The sequence below is a fragment of the Peromyscus eremicus genome, chromosome 4 (genome assembly GCF_949786415.1).
Source record: "Peromyscus eremicus chromosome 4, PerEre_H2_v1, whole genome shotgun sequence".
In the NCBI taxonomy this organism is placed as follows: Eukaryota; Metazoa; Chordata; class Mammalia; order Rodentia; family Cricetidae; genus Peromyscus; species Peromyscus eremicus.
This window is the reverse complement of record NC_081419.1, coordinates 102,534,948-102,557,831: the sequence shown is the minus strand read 5'-3', so window position 1 is coordinate 102,557,831 and position 22,884 is coordinate 102,534,948. Positions and strand designations below refer to the sequence as shown.

The 22,884-nt window shown below is 44.3% G+C and overlaps 1 protein-coding gene across 1 annotated transcript in view; it reads right to left on the bottom strand.

Annotated features, from left to right (window-relative positions):
- The window catches only part of Mertk (MER proto-oncogene, tyrosine kinase), a 104,377-nt gene that overhangs the window by 34,150 nt on the left and 47,343 nt on the right, over positions 1–22,884 (bottom strand). Inside the window, exons 5-8 of the mRNA XM_059261389.1 lie at positions 19,140–19,226; positions 17,393–17,508; positions 9,948–10,131; positions 5,486–5,637 (exon numbers count right to left, since the gene is read on the bottom strand). Coding sequence (XP_059117372.1) covers positions 5,486–5,637; positions 9,948–10,131; positions 17,393–17,508; positions 19,140–19,226 — 539 coding nt within the window. The remainder of the gene's footprint in view (positions 1–5,485; positions 5,638–9,947; positions 10,132–17,392; positions 17,509–19,139; positions 19,227–22,884) is intronic.

Sequence of the window (22,884 nt, the reverse complement as noted above, 5' to 3'; positions counted from 1 at the left end):
CTGCTATATTACTTACAGTTTTAACAATGTGGTTATTCATATAGTATTGCTATTGTTGTTAGATTGTTTAGGGAATAATGACCCAAACAAAAAAAGATTTTTTTTTTTTTTTTCCGAGACAGGGTTTCTCTGTAACAGCCCTGGCTATCCTAGAACTCACTCTGTAGACCAGGCTGGCCTTGAACCACAGAGATCCACCTGCCTCTGTCTCCCAAGTGCTGGGATTAAAGGCATGCATTACCACCACCCGGCTCAAACACATTTTTAATACTTTTTTTGTCCTACGGAGAAAACCCAGGGTCTTGTGCATGCTGAACATGTTTTCTAGAACTGACATACATTCCTAGCCTCAAACAAACCAAACCAACCCAGGCTTGGTCTATACACATATAATCTCAGCAATGGGGAGGCAGAGGCAGGAGGATTGCTCAAAGTTCTAGGCCAGTTAGGGCTACCTAATAAGGTCCTGTCTCAGACAAAACAACAACAAAAGCAAATATTTTAATATAGAGCCTCACTATGTAGACCTGTCTGGCCAGACACTAACTATGTAGACCAGGCTGATCTTGAACTGACAGGAGTTTTCATAACCACAATTCCCAAGTGCTAGGATTACAGTACAACCATGCCTGGTGGGAAAATAAAATGCTTACTAATAGGCATGATTAATTTTCGGAATATTTTCATTCTGTGATATTGAGTCCATAGATGTACAAGTCACAGACCAATTATGATTTATAATGACACTTACTCAGGGCCTATAGTTCATTATGAAAACCTAGAGAAATTATTTTTCATTTCTACTTTCTATTCCCAAGAGGAGTTAATACAGACAAGAAGTTAACCTGGGAAAAGCACATGGTACAGGGTCTAGGCCAGCAAGTGTGACACTTCTTTTAATTCTGAGTTTGGACACTGTGCAATCAATAAGAATGGATTACTAAGTATCTACCACACATATCCTGTCTTGGGGTTGTCAGGGTACAGAGCAGAGCCATTTCCCAGCATGCAGTGGTCTTCTCATGAGATGTGTGCCACGGGCCAACTGCATATTTCTTGTTTAGTGAGTTTTCATTATTCACCAAGATAAGGACTTGAAAAATCTATTAATATTTTTTCAGGTAATGAAGTCCAATTTATGCTATTGCATTTGAATGCAATTTCCCATAATTATTTTTTAAAAATGACATTATAGATTTTTGGGGACAAGAAAGTAACAGCACATCTTTGGAAAAGACAATTTCTTTTTTTCCTTGTGGGTGTGGCTTGGAGTTAAGACAGGGCAACTATGGTATTTTTTTTTATGATTATCAAGTGACTTTAACATCACCAAATATTCTTGAAGAATTCACACCCTGTAAGCGATAACTGTGTCTAAGAACACGGCCCATTTCCAGCCCCAAGAGCAATAGCTTCAAGGAGGGAAGAAGTAACAAAGGTCACTTGGTAAAAGTGCTCAGATTCATAGGCACCGACGACCAACCCATATCTTCCTGTCATTACTTCGAGGGTCCACACTATGGAGCTGAGTGTGAGATTCTGAATTACGAAAAGAGCCAATGGCTACTGGGAAGTAACCCGGGGCTCTGAGAAGTTCTTTCCAGTCAGCCAGGCCCTGGTTCTTATCCCCAGATCTCCAGTCCCAAGCTTTGTGGCTCTGGGTGAGTCACTCAACACTGCTAAGCCTGTTTCCTTGGGTGAACACTGAGATGACTCTCTTTTTCACAGAATTTATATAGGAGTTAAACACATCCCTTTTAGAAAACAGTTCGCAGTCTGGCAAAAAAAAAAAAAATTAATGGTGGTTCTTAGTGTCTTGGATTGAGTTCATCAAGGTGCTGTGCTCAAGTCTCCCTCCTCTGTAGCTGTAAGGCCCTCCTTCAGCATCGCTCTCAGGGTATCTTGTAAGCCTTAGAGCAGTGGAGGAAATTAAACTGTCTAGCTTCTCAAAGCAGGACCTCCAAGACCATCCATTACCCTCCTAGCAAGATTCTCCTCTAATCCAAGAACCATTCTTGATTCATTCATGGGTTTCAGAAATGGCTTAGAACCCTTAGCCATCTCATAAGAACACTGACTATTTCTCAGGCCTAAAAAATTATACTCTCTCTAATACCCTGCCCTTCCTGTGTGTGTGTGTGTGTGTGTGTGTGTGTGTGTGTGTGTGTGTGTGTGTGTGTGTGTGAGAGAGAGAGAGAGAGAGAGAGAGAGAGAGAGAGAGAGAGAGAGAGAGAGAGAGAGAGAAGAAAGGGAAGAGGCAGGGAGCATGTCAACATGCAGACACATCTCTGCTGCCCTGGCAGCCACTGGCAAACTCAGGAGCAGGCTTCTGGGGATCAAACCTGGGTCCTGGTGCATGAAAGGCAAGCCCCCTACTACTAAGCTATATACCTAAAGCCCGGTCACATTGTTAAGACCACAGTTATCTCTGTAGGGACTTGCATCTGATCGAAAATCTCTACCCACTACAAACACAGATTAGCCAGCATTAGAGCTACAAACCCCACTGAGAGGCACATTCTCCAGCTGGTTTAGATGGTGCAGCAGGTTCCACACATTGGGCCCGTAGCATCACAGATGCCTCCAAAGCAAGGGCAAGGACCCGTGTTCAGACAGTGCACAGATGCATAAGACTCCAGCCTGAATGAGAACACACTGGTACTTGCCCCTCACTTTTGGACTTTGGGTTCTGATTTGGAAGGCAAGAAAAATAAAACAAAAATGGTAACAACAACAACAAGAACAACAAAACACTTTACTGAAGTATAAGAAATAGCCAACCAGTAAAGACCAGAAGCTTCTTTTTCTAATTGCCCATACCATTCTCACCACAGAGGGCACCATTCTAAAGGGCACTGGGGACACAGAACACAGCTGAGCGTTGCTGGTGTTCCATGTAGCAGACCACCGGGTCACGCCATTCACAACATTCCCATCACCATTGGCCTTCACCCACTTCAGCTCAAAAGGGCCTCACCAGAAAAGTAGCTTCCTCCCATGCCAGAGGCAGACGGCATAACCAGGCACTGGTTGGCTTTTAGAGCACCCAGAAGTTGGCCATTGGCAGTCACTATTTTCTGCCAATAAAGAAACAGGAAATTTGAGCTGGGTGGTGGTCATGCACACCTTTAATCCCAGCACTCAGCAGGCAGAGACAGGAGGATCTCTGTGAGTTCAAGGTCAGCCTGGTCTACAGAGTGAGTTCCAGGACAGCTAGGACTACACAAAGAAACCCTGTCTCAAAAAAACAAAAGAAAGAAAGAAAGAAAGAAAGAAAGAAAGAAAGAAAGAAAGAAAGAAAGAAAGAAAGAAAGAAAGAAAAAAGCAAACATAAAATTCTTACTATTTAACACAGTGACACAAAGGTTACTAGATGACAAAGGTACAAGTCTATCTTCCATGTCACCAGAACAAACCACCCAGAGCGCTCTTCCAAGAAAGCTCTGAAATTACACAAATGCCAAACCCAACTTATTACAGCTGCCAGTCAGAAATTTCAGAAGTGTCCGATTTCCTGCCTTACGTAAGAGGAAGTAGCTAAGAGTGTAAACGAAAGGACAGTTGTGAGAGGTCGACACTGTCTCAGCTGTCTTACAAGATGAAGAGTGTCCTAGAAATGAGGCGACATATGCCCGGGTCATTGTAACCATCACTGTAACCTCCAGGCCTTCTTTAGGAGACCCTCTTTGCCTCCAGGTTCAAGTCACGAGAGAGAAGCGTATTGCAGCCGACAACATTCTCAAAGTAACGTGACCCACTCGGCCAGTCATCGTCACGAGGCACAAAGTCCCGTGTGGGCGCAAGGCAAATGACCTCATGACTGGATGGCTTGCCATCTGCAAGGAGGTAAAGCTACCGAAAGGTCACAGCCTCAACTGTGCCTATATTGTTCTCGCTGCAGAGGGGACTCGTCTGGACAAAGGGCAACGAGAATGTAGGGCATGGCTGGGTGTGAGTGGCACTCAGTGCATCAGGCTCTCCGGCCAAGTCATTAACAAAGGTTTTCACCACTGTTCTATGAATGCCGCAGCTCGAGAAGTCCCCTTTAGAAAAGAAGCCTTCATCCAAATGAGAAGGAATAGCTCTGTAAACGCACTGGCTGCTTTAGAACGCATATGGGTCTGCTGGTACTGTCTGCCAACAGAGAAAGATGAAATTCCTACTCAACTGGACAATTGCCAAACCCTTCTGCCCTACACTAAGCATTCACCACTGTGGGAAAATGCTACATCATCTGAACCGGTTACTCCCTTTACTCAGCCCATGGAGAAATTCAGATAACTTTGCGACACCTGGGGCAAATATCCTGGGACAAGACTAGGGATGGAGAGGTTTCTCATGTAAGGCTAGTTACTTGGTTATTACTCACATGATGGAGAAGAACCTGACGTCTATGCCCTTATCTTTTTCTTCCATCCCATCACAGACTGTTTTCAACAGCCTGTTTTCTTATACAAAAGAAAGAGAACAAATCCCAATTGTCCTTTTGGAAAAAAGCAATTTTTATAAACACTGGATGGCATGAAGGTGGAAAGGATGGGAACAGAGGTTGGAACAGGGCTGTAGCTGTCCCTTTCTCTTACCGAGCAGTTTTGTGATGTCCCAGATACATGCGATAGAGACTTAACTTGGGGTCTACCAACAGGGTTAGATGGAAGAGGAATATGATGACTCAAGAGGCGTAATTTCCGTGACCACAGTAAAGAAAGGTAAGGGAGAATGAATCCTGTTAGTGACACCAGTGTATCCACCTTCTCTAGTCTGATTTCTGTTGCTGTGATAAACACCAGGGCCAAAATCAACTTCAGGGGAGGAAGGGTTGATTGGTTTATACTTCCAGGTAATAAGCCATCATGGAGGGAAGTTAGGGCAGGAATTGAAACAGAAATCACAGAGGATGCTGCTTAGTGGCTTGTTTCCTGGCTTATGCTCAGGTAGTTTTCTTAGACAGTCTAGGACCACCTGCCTAGGGATGGTGCTGCCCACAGTGGGCTGGGCCCTTCCACAGATAGAGGCTGCTTGCTCTTTGCTATTCTCTGTAAAGCTAAGGATGTTCCATGACAACCCTTTTCAGGAAAGAATCTTCAGGGATTTCCACAAGGCTATGAATTGCCAGGATGCTAAGCCCTTTAGCCCCCTGATTGCAAGCGATGATTGCTGGATAGTCCACAGTACACTCTTCCTTTAGCAGCCTAAATTCCCTGAATACAAGAGACACATGATAACACAGGCTAGTAATACCTATTTGCTGCCGATAAATTAATCAAGAGTAAGTGGGGTAGTGAACCCCCCCCCAAAAGACTCCCTAGAATGTTCTGAATGTTTGGTCCTCTCTAATTTTTACTATATTGTTTGTGTCCCATTGAAAGGTGCCTTGCCTTGCTCAATCATAAACAATCCCCACAAAAACGAAAGCTTCTGAAACAGAAGGCAATCGGCAAGTCGAAAGGAAATGACTAAGTGTGCTTTCAGGGGGCAGACTTACGGGAGCCCCCGAACTCTCCCACACGTGAGATATCCTGTAGCCCACCAGTTCCCCATCCTGCCGCTTAATTGGAGGCTTCATCCATCTGATGTCCACACTGTTGTTAGAGTCGTTCAGGAACACGGTGACGTTTAAAGGTGCTACGGATGGAGCTGCAAGGGAAAGAGAGAAAGATGAAGAGCTACAAGGAAGACCACATAGACTGATTTTCTTCTTGGTTATCAAGTGTTTGGGTTTCAAATGCTCTATGAAAGACCCAGACTAATGGTCAATTTCCATCCCCCCCCCCCCCCGATTAAGGACCATTGAAATGCCACAGGAGTTTTGCATGCCCATTTTACATGGTGATGGGATAAAACACAGAGCTTTATGCACATCTTACCAACTAAGCTACATCCCTGGCTCTTGTGGCAGTTTTTATAAGTAAGGGTTTTCAGAGGCTAAATCCTCAAGATTCACTTGCTATTTTAGCCACCCAGGGGAGGCTAACAACAATGAGGAAGTCTGGGAAGGAGGAGGCTGGTGCTCATGGGTTCCTCCCATAGACGCCTGGGGCATTAGAAGTGAACAAAGCTGAATGAAGACAAACTTTGTGGCTCTGGGCTGGGCAGTCAGGGAATGCTGGCGAGCTCAGAATGAAGCTGTCATTATACAGTCCAGAGGCAGGCAGTTACTGGTCTGGACAGAGGTACCCAGTCAGTAAGTCTGAAGTGACTGTATAGTCATCGCCCAACATCTTCAAGGGATTCCTAGAGGTACCAAAGTTCCCAGGTGCTCACATACCTATGTCCTCCCACATGTTTTAAGTCATCTTTGGATTATTTATAAAACCTAACACAATGTAAATGTTATAAAATAGCTCTTATATGCCCAGGGGTGGGGTGGTGGGATGGTGGTTCATTAGGCAGGCAGAGGCAGGTGGGTCTCTGAGTTCAAGGCCAGCCTGGTCTACATAGTAAGTTCCAGGACAGCCAGGGCTATGCAGAGAAACCCTGTCTTGAAAAATAAAACAAAACAAACAAAACAAAGCAAAAAAAAAAAAATGCAAAGAAAAGCTTGGGGCCAGAGAACGTGACTTTCTTGACTAAAGAGGTCACTAGATATCCACAGCAGGGCCTCATTCTCCATCACAGCCTATCACAGTACCAGGACCAAAGAAAGATGTTCCAAAAAAAGTCCTTGCAGAAAATCTTCCACAGCAGCCAAAACAACAGACAAACAAACATCTCAGAAATAACTAATATTTTGAGGAGGGGAAGATTTCTAACCTAACAGTCTATATTCTAACCAAGTATGAGGCAAAGGCATAGAGGTCCTCACAGTTTTTACTTCTGCACACACTCTCTTGGGAAGCTACTTAAGGATGCACTCAGCCTAGTGAGATGGTTCGGTTCAGCACATAAGATGCTCCTGTAACAGGTGAAGATGCTCTTGGCCAAGCCAGACGACCTGAGTTTGACCCTCAGAACCCTCGGTGGAAGGAAAGAACTGACTCCTGCAAGTCGTCTTCTGACCTCAACACACATCTACATATGTGCACACACACACACACTCACATATAAATAAATAAATACATGAACAAATAAATAGACAAATACATAAATAAGTGCCATGAAAACTGGGGAATAAATCAAGAGAGATAAATATGTAGGGCAAGGCAAGAGAGTCCCGTGATGATTCCAAGGGAAGACATGGAAAGAACAACACAAAAAGATTGAAGGCATCAGTGCTGGGGGATTGCATGAGGCTGAGGACAGAATGGTCTTGTCTCCACAGTAGTTAATAGCATTGCTATTCTGAGCAATGCTGTGGTCTTGCTCAACAAATCTTAAAAGCAATACCCAACAAGAACTTGTTTCCTGCAGTTGGTTTTTGGGGAGCCCATCACCCAGCTCCCAAATAAATACATGGAGACTTATTCTTACTTATGAATGCCTGGCCTTAGCTTGGCTTGTTTCTAGCCAGCTTTTCTATTTTCTAACTTAAATTATTATCCTGTTTCTCTTTAACTATGTTTGCCTCTGAGCTTTTTACTTTTTTTTTTTTTTTTGGTTTTTCAAGACAGATTTTCTCTGTTTAATAGCACTGGCTGTCCTAGGACTCCCTTTGTAGACCAGGATGGCCTCAAACTCACTGAGATCCACCTGCCTCTGCCTCCCAAGCATTGGGATTAAAGGCATGCACCACCACCGCCCAGCACCTTTCTTTATTCTATATATCTTTCTTCTCTTCTTACTCTGTGGCTGGCTGTGTGGCTGGCCCCTAGCATTCTCCTCTTCTCCTTTTCTTACTTCTCCCTAGCTATTGACTGTTCAGCTCTTTATTAGACCAATCAGGTGTTTTAAGCAGGCAAAGTAACACAGCTTTACAGAGTTAAACAAATGTAACATAAAAAAATGCAACACATCTTTGCATCATTAAACAAATATCCCACAGCATAAATGAATGTAACACATCTTAAACTAATATTCCACAACGGTTTCCCACTGGCTCGTCTGTGTCCTCAAATAAAGCTCACTACTTAGAGGAAATTCTTCCAACAAGGTAGAATTCTCATGGTACTGCCAAACAGCACTAGCCATGAAAAGAGTATCCATACCAGGTGTCTTAGTCAGGGTTACTATTGCTGTGAGGAAACATCATGACCAAAAACAAGTTGGGGAGGAAAGGGTTTATTTGGCTAATACTTCCACATCATAGTCCATCACTGAAGGAAGTCAGGACAGGAACTCAAACAGGGCAAGAACCTGGAGACAGGAGCTGATGCAGCGGCCACAGAGGAGTGCTGCTTACTTACTGGCTTGCTCCTCATGGCTTACTCAGCCTGCTTTCTTATAGAACCCAGGACCACCAGCCTGGGAATGGCACCACCCACAATGGACTGGACCCTCCCAGATCACTATTTAAGACAATACCCTGTAGGCTTGCCTACAGCCTGATCTTATGGAGGCATTTTCTTAATTGATGCTCCCTCCTCTCAGATGACTTTAGTTTGTATCAAATTGATGTAAAACTAGCCAGCACACTAGGATACCAAGAAATCATCCCAGATAGATGTTAGAATCATCAATTATCCTAACTGTATTCTGTATGATCTAAAAGTTTAGGCATGAAATATATAAGAAGCAGAAGAGAATCACAGCATGAGAGACAAAGACTAGTTAGGATTAGTAGCTGGTTAGGTAAGATGACTAAGAACAAGGTAAGATGACTGAACCAGAAGACATAAACAATAGAAACTCTCCAAAGGAAAAATGAGGAGAGCAAAGGGGAGGGATTAGCAGAGCACCATTGAATGATGGGACTTCTAATGGTCTGTTGTGCACATAGCTGAAGTCCTTAAAAGAGAGGAGAGGTAAAAAGGGCAAAAATGTATGAGGAGTGGAGGTGTGCAGCTCAGTGATAGAGCATTTGTATAATAGGCAACCAGTCCTAGATTCGGTTTCCCACACTGTGAGGGCAAGATGGCAGGCCAAATTCTCCCAAATATGATACAAACGACAATCACAGAGATGCAAGAAGTCCAATGGCCTTCGAGCACAAGGAATATTAGTAAAACGAAGCTAAAGGATATAATTGTTAAATTGTTCAAAGTCAGCACTAAGGGAAGAAATGGAGACAAAGTGCATCTTACACACTGAAAACCAAAGTCAAGTTTACCACCATATGATGTTGGAAACAAAGTAAGAGAGAAAACAGTGGAGCACTGTAATACACTAAAAGGAAAAACAAGAACTCTCCCTCCCCCTTCTCTTAAAAAAAGAAAAAACAAACCCAAACCTCTCCATACTATTTACTTTTTGCTGCTGTAGTAAAATATCACCACCTTGGCAGAGGGAAGGGTTTATCTTATCTTATACTTCCGGGTCACACCCCGTTATTGAGGGATATTAGGGCAGGAACTTTTAGGGCCAGAACCTGCAGCAGAAACCATGGAGGGATGAACTGCTGTTGCTCTTTTGATCTCTGGCTGAGCAGGAGGGTCTCTAAGAGTTCGAGGCCAGTCTGGACTACCTAGCAAGTTCCAGGCCAGCCAAGACCATACAGTGAGACCCTGTCTCAAACAAACAACCTAATTAGAACATCCTCTAGACAACTGTGGAGCTAGAATTTTATATAATTAAAAAATGACTTTCCCCCCCTTGGGTTGCCTGCTATGAATAAAATCTTTGTGCATTATATGTTAATTGAAAATAATACTGGCTTTGAGAATGGTACCACCATCTTCCCATGTAAACGAAAATATTAAATGCACATAGTACAGATAAGGTTTTTAGGTGTTTTTTGTTTTTTAAACTAAGTCTCTTAAATTACTAAGAAACAATTTTCTTTCCTGTCTTATTGGCCACCCCACTAAAATGCACCCGACTAGCAGAGTGCACACAACATCAGGCCATTGGGAAAGGTTTGCCTGATGACATGCCACTGGGGGGAAATGTTCATTGTGTATCTCAGGAATTACCTCCTTCTGTCGTGCTGGCGAGAGTCCAGGGGCTTACTGCAGACCAGCCAATTTCATTCCGACAGGACACACCGATGCTGTAATTAGCCAGGGCTTGCAGCTGCTGGATTTCATACAGATGTGGCGAAGCAGAGGTATTAAAAACCATGACTGAGCCGTTACTCAGCAGGTCAGCTTCCTTGACCTGAATGAACAGTACAGATGTGGACCAGCATTAGTAAGGTGGGGGGAATGTCAGGCTTGGGCACACAAATGTTGGATGCACGTAGCCCTTCCTCTGTGCTGGAGGAAGGACCTGTTTTCATTCAGGACACACACAAAATTTCCCATCAGCATTGCTTCTGTTACTCATGTCACTCTGGCAACAACTGAGGCCCTCAGGAAAATGTCTACGCTGCGGAGCTTCACTGAGGTGGGCAACAGACAGACAGTTACTGTGATAATTATATTATTAATACATTAATAATTATAACTCACTCTGTACTCAAATAGAAAGTAGCCCCTCTCCTCCCAGATCCACTTGAGTTCTTAATCTAGTCTTTTGTTTCATAGTATCTGGCCCTTTAAATAATTTCCAGATCTTGTTTTAGAGGATGGATTCCTTGCCTTTTGTCATCATTATTGTTTGATGATAACATGAAAAGCAAGCACAAAATATCATTCAAGTATACTTTTCAGTACTTCACAAGGAGTGACATGCTTGTGTGTGTGTGTGTGTGTGTGTGTGTGTGTGTGTTTTAGAGACACTATATCACCATGTACTTCTGACACAGTACCCATGGCTTTGCTCAGATTTTACTATTCCTATGTAGTTTATCATGAATTTAAAAGCTCACAACTTGGGGTTAGGGAGATGGCTCAGCAGTTCAGAGCACTGGCTGCTCTTTCAGAGGACCTAGGTTCAATTCCCAGCACCCACATGCTTGTGAGCTAGCAGATGTGGGTTCTGGGAAATGAATTAAAGTCCTCTGGAAGAGCAGGCAGCATTCTTAATCACCGAGCAATCTCTCCGGTCCCCCTTTAAAGCTTTTTATTAGCATCTGTTAATTATACATAATAATGGGTTTCATTATAACATTTTCAGACATGTATATAAATGTGTTTTGATTATACTCAATCCCCATCACATTCTCTTGTTCCCTCCACTCCCTTCCTCGCCCTGGTCTCCCTTCTGTTATGTCTTTTTTTTTTTAAATTTATTTTATGTGTATGAATGTTTTGCCTGTATGAATGTGTGTGCACCATACGCATGCCTGGTGTTAGCAGAGGTCAGAAAAAGGCACCAGATCCCCGGAACTGGAGTTTCAGGCAGTTCTGAGCCTTTATGTGGGTGCTGGGACCCCAACCTGGGCCACGGCAAAAGTAAATAATACTGCTAACACCTGAGACATCCTCCAGCACTGCCATGGCTTTTTTGTGTGTGTGTCTCTGTGTGTGAAATGAATTTCATTAGGACTGGTTACAGGAGCGTGGGTGAGGGGTTATTTACAGAACCACGGGCATCTTACCAGTGGCTATACTTCTGGGAAAAAAAAAAAAAAAGAGTACCTCCTGGAGCAATCATTTACTGCCTACAAAGCTCAAGGAGAAGTGAGGCCCATGAGCTGCTCCCTGCTAACAATTATTAACTGCCTATCTAGTCTCAGGAAGGAGGAAGGCCTTGCAAGCACCGCCCCACTCCATGACAGGATGTTGGTGGGCCCAGCTTTGCGCAGGTCTTGTGTAGGTGACCACAGCTGCAGAATTCAAGAGTGCAATGGCCTTGTCAAGCTGGGAAGACCACTGAACCACATTTTAAATTTCCAGCATTATATCTTGTTCCAGGTAGAACCGTCTGTATTAGTCAGGGTTCTCTAGAGGAACAGAATGGATAGAATATATACAAAGGGGATTTATTAGAATGGCTTACAGGTGGTGGTCCAGCTAGTCCAGCAATGGCTGTCTACCAATGGAAGGTTCAAGAACCCAGTAATTGTTCAGTTCACAAGGCTGGATGTCTCAGCTAGCCTTCAGTATATGCCAGAATCCTGAAGAAGTAGGCTCCCATGCCAGTGTAGGAGTGGACTTGCAGATGAGAGCGAGAACAAGGAGGCAGAGAGCGGAAGCAGCCTTCTTCCACGTCCTTTATGTAGGCTGCCCGCAGAAGGGGTGTCCCAGATTAAAGGTGGATCTCCCACTTCAGAAGATCTGGATTAAAAGTGGGTCTTCCTACTTCAAATGATTTAATTAAGAAAAAAAGTCTCTCCCAGGTGTGCCCAGCTGCCTGGGTTTTAGTTATCCAGATGTGGTCAAGTGGACAACCGAGAACAGAATCGCACCTTCTTTCTGTCTTCTTTTCACATTCCAGTTGGAAACCCTGGTCACGTTGACTTCTGAGGTAAGTAGTAAGTAGGTGTTGAAGAAAGTCAAAATCTTCCTCAAGAGAATCAAGATTCTGAGGCTATCGGAAAATTCTTATGCAGCAATTTACATTTGAGGAGGAAGCAGAGGTTTTGAGGCGCAGGCTATCTTGCAGGAAGATCCTGTCACCCTTGAATGGCCACACTCCTTTTCTTCTGGGCGAGGCTGAGTTCCACGAGCTTATTACACTGTAGATATTGCTCTTCCAGCTTCCTGGTTCTGTGTCTACACTCATTCTCAGGCTGTTTTATGGAGGAATACACATCTTCTACAAACATGGCCTCAGGAACCTCCCCATGGAGCCACAACCTGTTCCTAGACACTCTCGTTTCCACACCACACCTGCCCTTGGAGTGCCACGCTGACAAAGCTAGCATGTGACTGTTGGCGTTGCTTCTTCTTAAAGACCTGTGATCTGTCGTCATCGTGCAGAGCTGGGGACTGAACTGCAGGCCTACACACGTGCTAGGCAACTGCCTGCCACTGAGCTACATACACCTGAGTCTCCTTAAAGCTTCTATTTTGAGAGTCTTGATCAGTAGCCCAGGCTGTTGACAAACTTACATTCATTCCCCCTTCTCGGTCTCCAAGTAGCTGGGTTTCTAGCACACTGGGATTGGCTGCCACCATGCCCCTGCAATACTCTGTCCTTCTCATTCTGTAAAGTTGCCTTGAGTTGGCTTTAGTAATGCTGAGTGGTCCTTTACGCTTATCTCTCTCCACTCTAACAGAAACTCAACCTTAAGAGCTCACACAGTTGGCATATGTTTTGGGAGAAGCTGGGAAACACAGGAAAGGACGGTTTCTATCTCATCCAGCACACCTTTCTCTAATCTCCTTAAAATGTTAATCTCCTCGTCTTTATCTCCCCCAAACTCCACAATCCCCTCCACACTGCCCTTCAGATCTATGTTCACAGAGCAAGAGAACAGGATTCTCAGCTCAAATCTAGTCCTTGGTCAAACTATCCCCTGTCCCCTTATGTATACTTCCTGTTTGGGAATGGGGTTATGGGGGAGTTTGGAAGTGGTTTCTCTGGTACATGTACATATAAAATTAATAAAAAGACAGAACAGTAGTGAGTAAAACAGAAGCAACTAAAAGCAATTTTTTTGGGGAAAAAAATCTTTAATCCAAAAAGATGAATTTCCCTTAATAATGGAGGTACAATTAAGGCCATGGATGTAGAACTGTTATGTCAGGGTAGGTGCATTTGCAGCTTAGCACCAGGACCATAAATAGACATTTTGGAACATTTTGGAATTCCCTGGTGGATACCATGAGGGCGGCGTGGAGGCCGAGTTCCACCTCTGACTCAGACCTCATGGGTGACAAGAAGGTACCAGCTGGCCTGAGAAGCCACCACTGTTCAAGGAACAGGGGCCATGTGCTTATCTTGGGGGTGGCTTTTTGGCAGAAATTACTTTTTGTTCTTTCATATTAAACTATGCGCTGACTTCCTGGTGACCAACCACTAAAACTAAGGTGGAGGAGACCTTTGGCTCTCTGCCCCAATCCCATTTCCGGAACCCTATTTGCAGGCAGGTTCTTGGGAAAACAGAGACTTTCTAAAATGGTCCTCCTCTGTGGACTCTGGGGAGGAAAGAGGGCATAAAATGGCAAGAAGCATGTGAAGCAGTCAAAGATAGAAATGGAGCGTGTGTCCCAAAAATGGAGGGAGAAAGAAACCAGTCAGGATCAAAGGACATGAACGGGTGTGTCCCGATAGTGTGCAGTCCAAACCCATCCAAAACATTCATTGTTACTGAGTCAGAGTTTAAAATGGTGATGAACTACAGCCCATTTGGTCACTTCAGGAAGGGCACACACCACATACAACTCTAGGCTCCCTGCAGGCCTTCTATAGGAAACAAAGGTTGCTCTATTGAGTATGAAGTTCAGACAAATAAAAACCAGGTTCTAATACAGGTAAATAAGGAGACTGCTTGTGTCATTTAACTGGCTTTCCAATGCCATTTGCTCGTTTAACAATTCCACCAGAGATGGGAGGGAGAAAGAGTGAAGGGAGGCTGAGCTAGCTGGTGGTTTGAGTGCAGAGTGACCACATCTGACATCACACGGTCCAAGGTGGGCGAGAGGAGCCTGTCATTCGTCTGCCCTGGGATGCTTTTCATATAGGCCATGACTATGCACAGCCACAGCACGGTCAGAGTGAACGGGCTAAGCTGGTGCTGGAGTCTTCACCTCCCAGAGTGCCCTGGTGCTTTCAGACACCGACTGTCTCACCCCACCTCATCTACCCTGAGGCTCACTCTCTCAAAGTGGCGGTAGGAGTAGCCATTCTCTCTCAGCGTCTCCCTGAAGCTCACCACTCTCATGAGGGAAGGTACGCCACACCCTCTCTGCTCCTCAGTTTGGCAGCTTGAACTTGCAGCCTCTCAGAAGGCTGCCTGTAACTTCAGCTACGTCTGTAAGAATAAACGTCAACACCCATCCCTCACTGTACTCTACGGCGGAGCTCTGAACTCACACAGAGCGAAACTGATAGAATGGCCGGGCGGTGGTGGTGCACGCTTTTAATCCCAGCACTCGGGAGGCAGAGGCAGGTGGATCTTTGTGAGTTCGAGGCCAGCCTGGTCTACAGAGTGAGTTCTAGGAAAGGCGCAAAGCTACACAAAGAAACCCTGTCTCAAAAAACTAAAAAACAAACAACAAAAAACCTGATAGAATTAAAGGGAGAAAAGTTTAAAAAATAAGAGTTGAGACCCTAACTCTCACTCACAGTTGCGGACAGAAACATTAGACAGAAGACCAACTGGGCGAAACTGTAACACACAGAACATTCCTGCCAGCTGGCTTACATCATCTCTAGTCCTTGGCAGTCCCCAGGACAGGACACACTATGTCATTAAACAAGCCTTAATAGATTTTAAATGACTGAAACCAGTCTAAGCATTTTCTAATGGAACATTTGAAATAAACAAAGAGGCTGAGGAAGGAGATGGTTCAGTGGGTAAGAACACTTGCCGCGCAGGCTTGGAAACCCAAGTTCAAATCAGCAGTACCCATGTAAAAGGCTGAATGCAACTGCACACACAGACTCTTGTAGCCCCAGGGCTGTGGGAGCAGAGGCAGGAGGATCTCCGGGGCTTGCTGACTGCCAGCCTTGCTCCAGGTTTCAGTGAGAGACGCTGTCTCAAAAGAACTGGTGGGGAGTGACAGGGCAGGACATCCGACAGCCTCCACACACACATGACATACATGTTTGTACACCACACACACATAAAAGACTAATAAAAAATTAAAAGTATGGGATTTAAACACATTCCTAAATAATCAGGAAAACAAAAAATCATAAGGGAAAAAAAAAACAAGCAAGAGACCATTGAGATGAACGAAAACATAGGAAAACTAAAATCTCATGGGATACAGCTAAAGCTATATTTATAGGGAAATGGATAACACAGATGTGCAGCATAAATGCCTATATTAAATTTCTCTCAACTAGGCATGATGGCACACGCCTGTAATGCCCTTTGGAGGCAGAAACAGGAAGAGCAAGAGTTCATGGTTATTTATGGTAATAGTGAGTTGAAGGCCAGTGTAGACTACGCGAGGCTGACTCTGTCTTTAAAGCATTCATTAAGCAGTAATTGGGAGGATTTCCTGGTGAGAGATTGTAGACACAAGAAGGGCTAGCACTTACAGTGCTTGGGAGATTTACAAATACAGCTGGGCAGGAATTAAACAGGGCTGGGAACGGTAGGGTGAAGACAGATACATTTTAGAGATAATGCGTGTTTTTATTTTTCAGAGAAGGAACAGCTGTCAGATAAGAGTAGGAGGCACCAAGAGCAGGGAAATTAATTCCAGTTGGTATGAAAAACATCTAGTTATCAACACAAAATTCTCTGGAAGTCACTTCTTCAAACTGAGTTGGAATAACGAACCTACGTTAGATTAATGTGTTTGTCTTTTTAAAATTTAATTATTTATTATTATTATTATCAAGGGGGAGGGACACTTGTGCCTTGATACACAAGTGGAGGTCAGAAGACAATTTTTAGGACTCAGTTCTTTCCTTCTACTGTGGATTCCAGGGATCAAACTCAGGCTGTCAGGTTTGTGTGGCATCTCGCTGGCCTGGTTAATGAGGTTTTAATGAGAAAACCAGATATTCAGGAAACTAAGGATAACTCTGTCCCCAAGGCAGAACGCACTCATCCTGGCAGCAGACAGTCCCCAGGTGACTGGTGACTAGCTCCTACACAGTGTCTGATCTGACTGTGGAGTTAGTAGCTCTAGCTCTGATGCTGGCATCCGATCTTCATGGACCTGAATTCTGGTCCTGTCACTCACAGACAGGTGAGTGTGCCCAGCCCACAGGGCTAGTGTGTTTTAAGCAAGAGATACATATCCACAGAATAAATGCCTTGGCGCCAGTGGGGACTCAGTAGTAATAGTGTTTTTGCCCGCTTCTGTTTTCCGGAAAGGAACACTCAAGAGCACAGCTTATATCATGACAAGGTACCATTTAGGGCAACTCACCCATATTTCTCCCTGCCCTGTTTCCTAGTAACTTTAGGTACAGTTAAAAGAGCTGAAGATTCTACAGGGCCAGCAATCCCCACATTTCCCCAAGAGACAGTGGCTAAGGGGTTTCATTCATCAGCACACGTGACCCACCTTGAGCTGGTGCCTGTCCCTCATAGCGCACCAGGGGAGGAAGAGCCATACTGGGAGGTGTGTAGCCTCCTGGACCCTTGGTCACAAACCGGCTCTCATTAAAGGGGAATTTTTGTAATTTATATGAATCTTTGTAATTTATAACAAAATATCCCTGGCCTCATGACCTTTGTCCTTGGAGACATGTTTCTCTCCTGGGTGGGCCCTGGGCCATAAAGCAGCATTGTGGCCAGAGCATCAGAAACAGCCTGTGATGGTCGACACTGAGGAAGGGTGGAAGGGCTTCTGAACAGAAGTGGAGAAATACCTTCCATGCCTGCCCTGGGGAGGAGGAAGGAAAGCCAGAGAGCATCACACAGAACCACACAACCCCTTCCCTCTCTGCTTTGGAGACTTACCTGGATGCTGCAGTTCTGAAATGGGGAGTATCCATCAAAACCTGGGACCCAGGAGACCAGGATGCTGTGTGCTGTGCTGCTGAGGATGTGGACTTCAGTTGGTGGGGAAGGAATTGCTATGGAAAAACAAAGACACACACATACAATCACCCCAGGGGGCCACAGGCATCAAACCAGCGGTTCTCTCGACCTGTGGGTCCTAACCCCGTTGGGGGTCAAATGACCCTTTCACAGGGGTCATCTAAGACCATTGGAAAACACAGATATTTACATTATGATTCATAACAGTAGCAAAATTACAGTTATGAAGTAACAATGAAAATAATTTTACGGTTGGGGGTCCCCACAACATGAGGAACTGTATCAAAGGGTCACAGTTAGGAAGGCTGAGAACCACTGATTTAGACCAAGGTGGTCTTGGTTGCACTGACCTAAGTTTTAATATAAATCAAAGTCAGAAACACAAGTTTGGCCTCAGTGCTGGGGGGACAAGGCAGATGGACCAGAAGTTCAAGGTCATCTTATCTTAAAATGAACACATAGAAATCCCACAAGCCTTGGAAACAGGATTGAATTTTTAAAGAAATTTTGGGTGAGATTTTGCCTGAAGCATACATTTTTATGCTTCCCATTTTATACTTGTTTAACCTTAGTAAAAGGTCTTTCCAAGTCTACACCCACTGGAGGATTTCTGAGATTCCCAACATGCCTTTGGAAACTGTAATAGTGGAATTTGTAGAGAGGAAGGAAGTTATACACTTCCTCCAGAAGTCACTTTTAGTTTGACTTTTCTTTTTGCAATGAACTCTTACAAAATGCCATTTCATATCCTTCACCCAGTTGATTTACTGAAACTGAAATCAGAATCTTTTAGGACCATAACTCCTTCCGTAGTTTTAAATTCCCTTCTCTGCATGCCCAACCTTGAACTTATTAGTCAACATATTCCACCTTTTCCTTGTGTTTCTTTGATTTCCCAAGGATAAGAGAAAAGAACCATGAACCCAATATTTACTCTTCACTATCTCAAAATCAGAACCCAATGTTGATTCTCCACTATCTAAAGATCAGACAGTAAAACATAAAATGTGCTTGTGTTTCTGTGAGCTAGAATGATGATATAAAGATAAGGCAGAATTTGCTTGCAGGTTTTCCTTTCCTTCCAAGTTCTGGTTTAAATACCTGCTGTTACACAGGAGAAGAAGGACAAGGTGATGAACTGCCATGTCTCTGCTTTGACGCTGTTACTGTCAAGCAGCTGCCCAGGGAGCTCCCATCTAGGGAAACGCAAGCTCACGGGAGGTAAGATGGAGAGGAAGGGAGAGGAGGAGACAGATGGGCACCCCTCCTCTTTGCTCTCAGCTCCCAGTTCTAAGGCTCCCTCTTGTAAGACTTGGATCAGGTTCAGCTGACCCAGTCTTCATATCAGGGTCCCTGGCCAGCCCATCTCTGGGCTCCTCAAGGGAAAAGTGAAAACGGAAGTAGTTTTCCAGCTTATTCTCCCCCTGTGCTCAGCAGGACGACACCAGCTAACGCCTGGCAATGGCTTACGTGCCAAGGACTGCTATAACTGTTTTACTTGTACCAAATCATCAAGCCTCAAACAGGTAGGCTTTATAATTACCCCTGTTTTCTTCTTCCATAACAGCACTGACACCAAGGAGAAGGGACCTGTCCACTGTTACAAAGAAGTCAGTGGGTGCCCCAGACCCCCAGGGGTGGTGGAGAGCCCCGGCCTTCTGCTCACCTTTGATGTTGATCTGCACACCCTTGGACACCGTCAGCCCTTTGTCATTGTGGGCCTCACAGCTGAAGACTGCTGTCTCCGTCAGACCTGGGACGGAAGGACACTCGTGAGATTCGAAGCAGAGAAACAGGTTGCCCTGGACTGGAAATCTGTGGCTTTGCCAGCTTTTATTTCCTGGGTCATAGCTTCTAGCCTGAAATACAATATTCATCTAAAAATTGTGCTAGCTATAGAAAGACAAACCTGAGAAGAAACTACAGGTACCCAGAGCAGGGCAGCCCTGTACCCAGAGGCAGCTGCCTTCATTCATTCAATCTCTGAATGCCAAGGTAATGTCATTCAGACTTCTTTCTTTTTTCTTTTCTTTTCTTTTTTTTAAGGGGGGGAGGGGTTAAGACATGGTCTCTCTATGTAGTTCTGGCTGTCCTGGAACTCATTCTGTAGACCAGCCTGAACTCTGTAGACCAGCTTAAACTCACAGGGATCCACCTGCCCCTGCCTCCTGAGTGCTGGGATTAAAGGTGTGCCCCACCACATCCAGCCAGAGTTTAGTCACAGACACAGCAAAGACCACAGAAGCACATGGGAGCCATGATGGGACTCATCACAGAGACGCAGGAAGTAACAGAAAGTGTTTCCAAGGGCCAAGGCTGGAGCAGTCAGAGCAAGAAATTAACGCGGCGGTGAATTACAACCCAAGGTATGCAATAAAGTTTCAAGTGGTGTGTATTGATAAAAAGGGCAGATTAAATAAATGGAAGGTAACAGACAAGTTTCCCACAAAGACAACCTCCAATGGTCTAAGTAAATTCTCCTTCCTTGAGGAAGTAGGCGGAAGCATGGCTTGGGAAAGGGGAGAATGAGGATAGCCTCAGGATGGAGAACCTGACCACGCCCATCCCTGCCAGGCTGGTCAAGGTTCACGCCTGCAGTGACTGGTCATGTCGACAGAATGTACCCTGGGATGATGGAAATAGCGACTTCGCTTCTGTGACATTCCTCTTGAAGCACAAAAGCTTGTTCTGTCCATATGAAAAGTATCAGCCAGGCCTGTGGGACGGTCTACAAAACACCTGACCAGCAATCCTCAAAACCACCCAAGCCAAGGAAAACAAGGACCAGGAGGTGCCTGATCAGACAGACACAGATCGTGGAGTAGAGTGTGACATCTTGGATGGGATTCTGGGACAGAAAAGGGACAGGCATTAAAATCTAAGAAAATCTGAATGTTGGCTAATAAAAATGTATCAGAATTGAGACATCAATGGTAACCAATTTATCACACCAATGCAGGATGTTAATAACAGGGACGTGCAGATGGGGTATATTCAGATTCTTTTTTATTTTTTTATTTTTTTCTTTTTCGAGACAGGGTTTCTCTGTGTAGCTTTGCGCCTTTCCTATAAATCACTTGGTAGCCCAGGCTGGCCTCGAACTCACAGAGATCCGCCTGCCTCTGCCTCCCGAGTGCTGGGATTGAAGGCATGCGCCACCACCGCCTGGCTTTGGTCAATCTTAACAGTTTCCTTTAAGTGTGTTTTTTTTTGTTGTTGTTGTTTGTTTTGTTTTGTTTTGTTTTGTTTTTACTGTGTGTATGTGTGCAAGTGCATGCATGTCATGGTGCATGTATAGAGGTCCGAGAACAACTTTTAGGAGTTGATGCACCTTGTTGAAATAGAGTTTCTCTTGTTTCTGCCACTGTGCAACCCCCTCCTGGCTAGCTGGTTCATGATTTTCAGGCAATTCCCTGTCTTTGTGTCTCATCTCATCCCAGGAGTGCTGGGATTACATATGCGCGCCTTGCCATTGAATTCAGCCTTTTCTGGGGGTTCTGGGAGTGGGGAACTCAGATTGGTGCTTCATCTGCTGACCACCCCCCAGCGCAATTTCCACAGTTTTACTGCAAAATCTAAAACTATTTTAAAATGTAAAAGTTTTTTTTTAAAAAAAACAAACACACAAACAAACCTATATGCATTATGCAGTTGGTCTGGAAACTTCTATATCTCTAGGACACAAAAGCAGTATTATTATAAATTGAAGATAGACACATTTTTTTACAAACAGGCCACAACTTGCTCTTATCTATAAAGCTTATTTTGGATGCTGGAGAGATGTCTCAGTGGGTAGAGCATATACTACTCTCACAGAGGATCACGGTTTGGTTCCCACATCAGGTAGCTCACAATTTTCCGCAACTTCTAGAGGATCCCATAGCCTCTTTGGGCATTTGGCTCACTTGCGCTCGCAGGCACATATACCCACATACAGACACATACATAATTACAAACAAACAAACAAACTTATTTAGTTTTCTTTGGTTTACTACATAGGGAATTTTCCATTCTGATATCTGAAAATTCTCAGCTTGTTACTAATGCACTGAACTTGAGAAATGAAAGGGAGGGAAAAAAAAACTGTCTATAGGAGAGCAACAGTCATTAAGCCTAGGAAAGTTGTCCAGTATCGATACCCATGTGGCCAGGACTGGGTCAGGGCTGCAGTCAAGTGGTCATTATGTGGCAGAGGATTGTGTTTGGAGAAGTTGTAACAGAAAAAAAGAGCAACTCTGATCCCCCCACCACCCCGAGACACACACACACACACACACACACACACACACACACACACACACACAGTGCAGGTAAATTCCTGTTACTTTCCACTCAGATGGAAGGCTCTCCCTGGTGTCTGAGTTTTCCTGACTAGGCATGGCCCCTCAGTGGAAAAATCAAACCTGCATTTCTGTCCTGTGACTCTCATGGTGACTTTCCCTTTCTTTGTAAAACATTACACTGAGAATGTAACAGATGTTTACTTTTCTGAGATGGGGAGTATTTCCCTCACACTGGAGGGAAATCCTAAAGTGGATTGCTTAATTCAATTTCCTTGACACTCTAAAGCACCCAGCACATCGGCTTCGGCTTCGGGCAGGAGCCACGTCTTTGCGTATTTGATCACTTCCTCTCAGGTGAACGATGAAAATTCTGCTCCTGATTTGTATGGTGACTGAAGCAAATAATTAGTTCTCTGAAAACGAGGATTTGATCTCACACCCCTTACTTGAATCTATAAAGGATGCTTGGGAATAAACACTCCACAGGAGGGGGAGGGGTGTTCTTAGCTCGTCTGTTTGCTTCCTCCTAATTCTGTAAAGTATGTGTAGTCTCTCAGAAATTCTGATGTCTACAGTGCAAAGGTTTTCATGATTTAAACAGCTGAATAAAATGCAGTTGTAGAGAGCTTGGGAGCTGGTTAGAATCTAGGACCTTGAGCATACCTAATCCCCAAACCCACCCGCAACATTTTGATAGGGACATCAGCCACTGAAATCACTCTTCCTCCAAGAGTGGAAATTTTCCACCATGATTTTCTACTTCTCCCAGGAAGTCTATTCTAACAGCATCCATGTGTGTGCTTGAAAATCTTTGAAAAATTACCTTATGATTTGCTTCATTTTGGATTGATTATACTTATAGTAATTATCAGGATGCAACTAATTATTATAAATAATTCTACTTTTCTTTTGTCAGTGATGAGGATGACACCCAAGACTTCATGCATGATTGACATGCTACATCCCCCCGCGCCCCCCGGCCCCACAATGTATCTCCTTTGTCAGATCAAATTGGAATTCTTTGTGCATGTAGTCTAAAAAGTCCTTAACCCCGAGACAAAGTACCACAGCTGCTCTTCCCAGAGTCGGGTCCAGACTTTTAGAGATCCCAGGGACACTTGCCCTCAA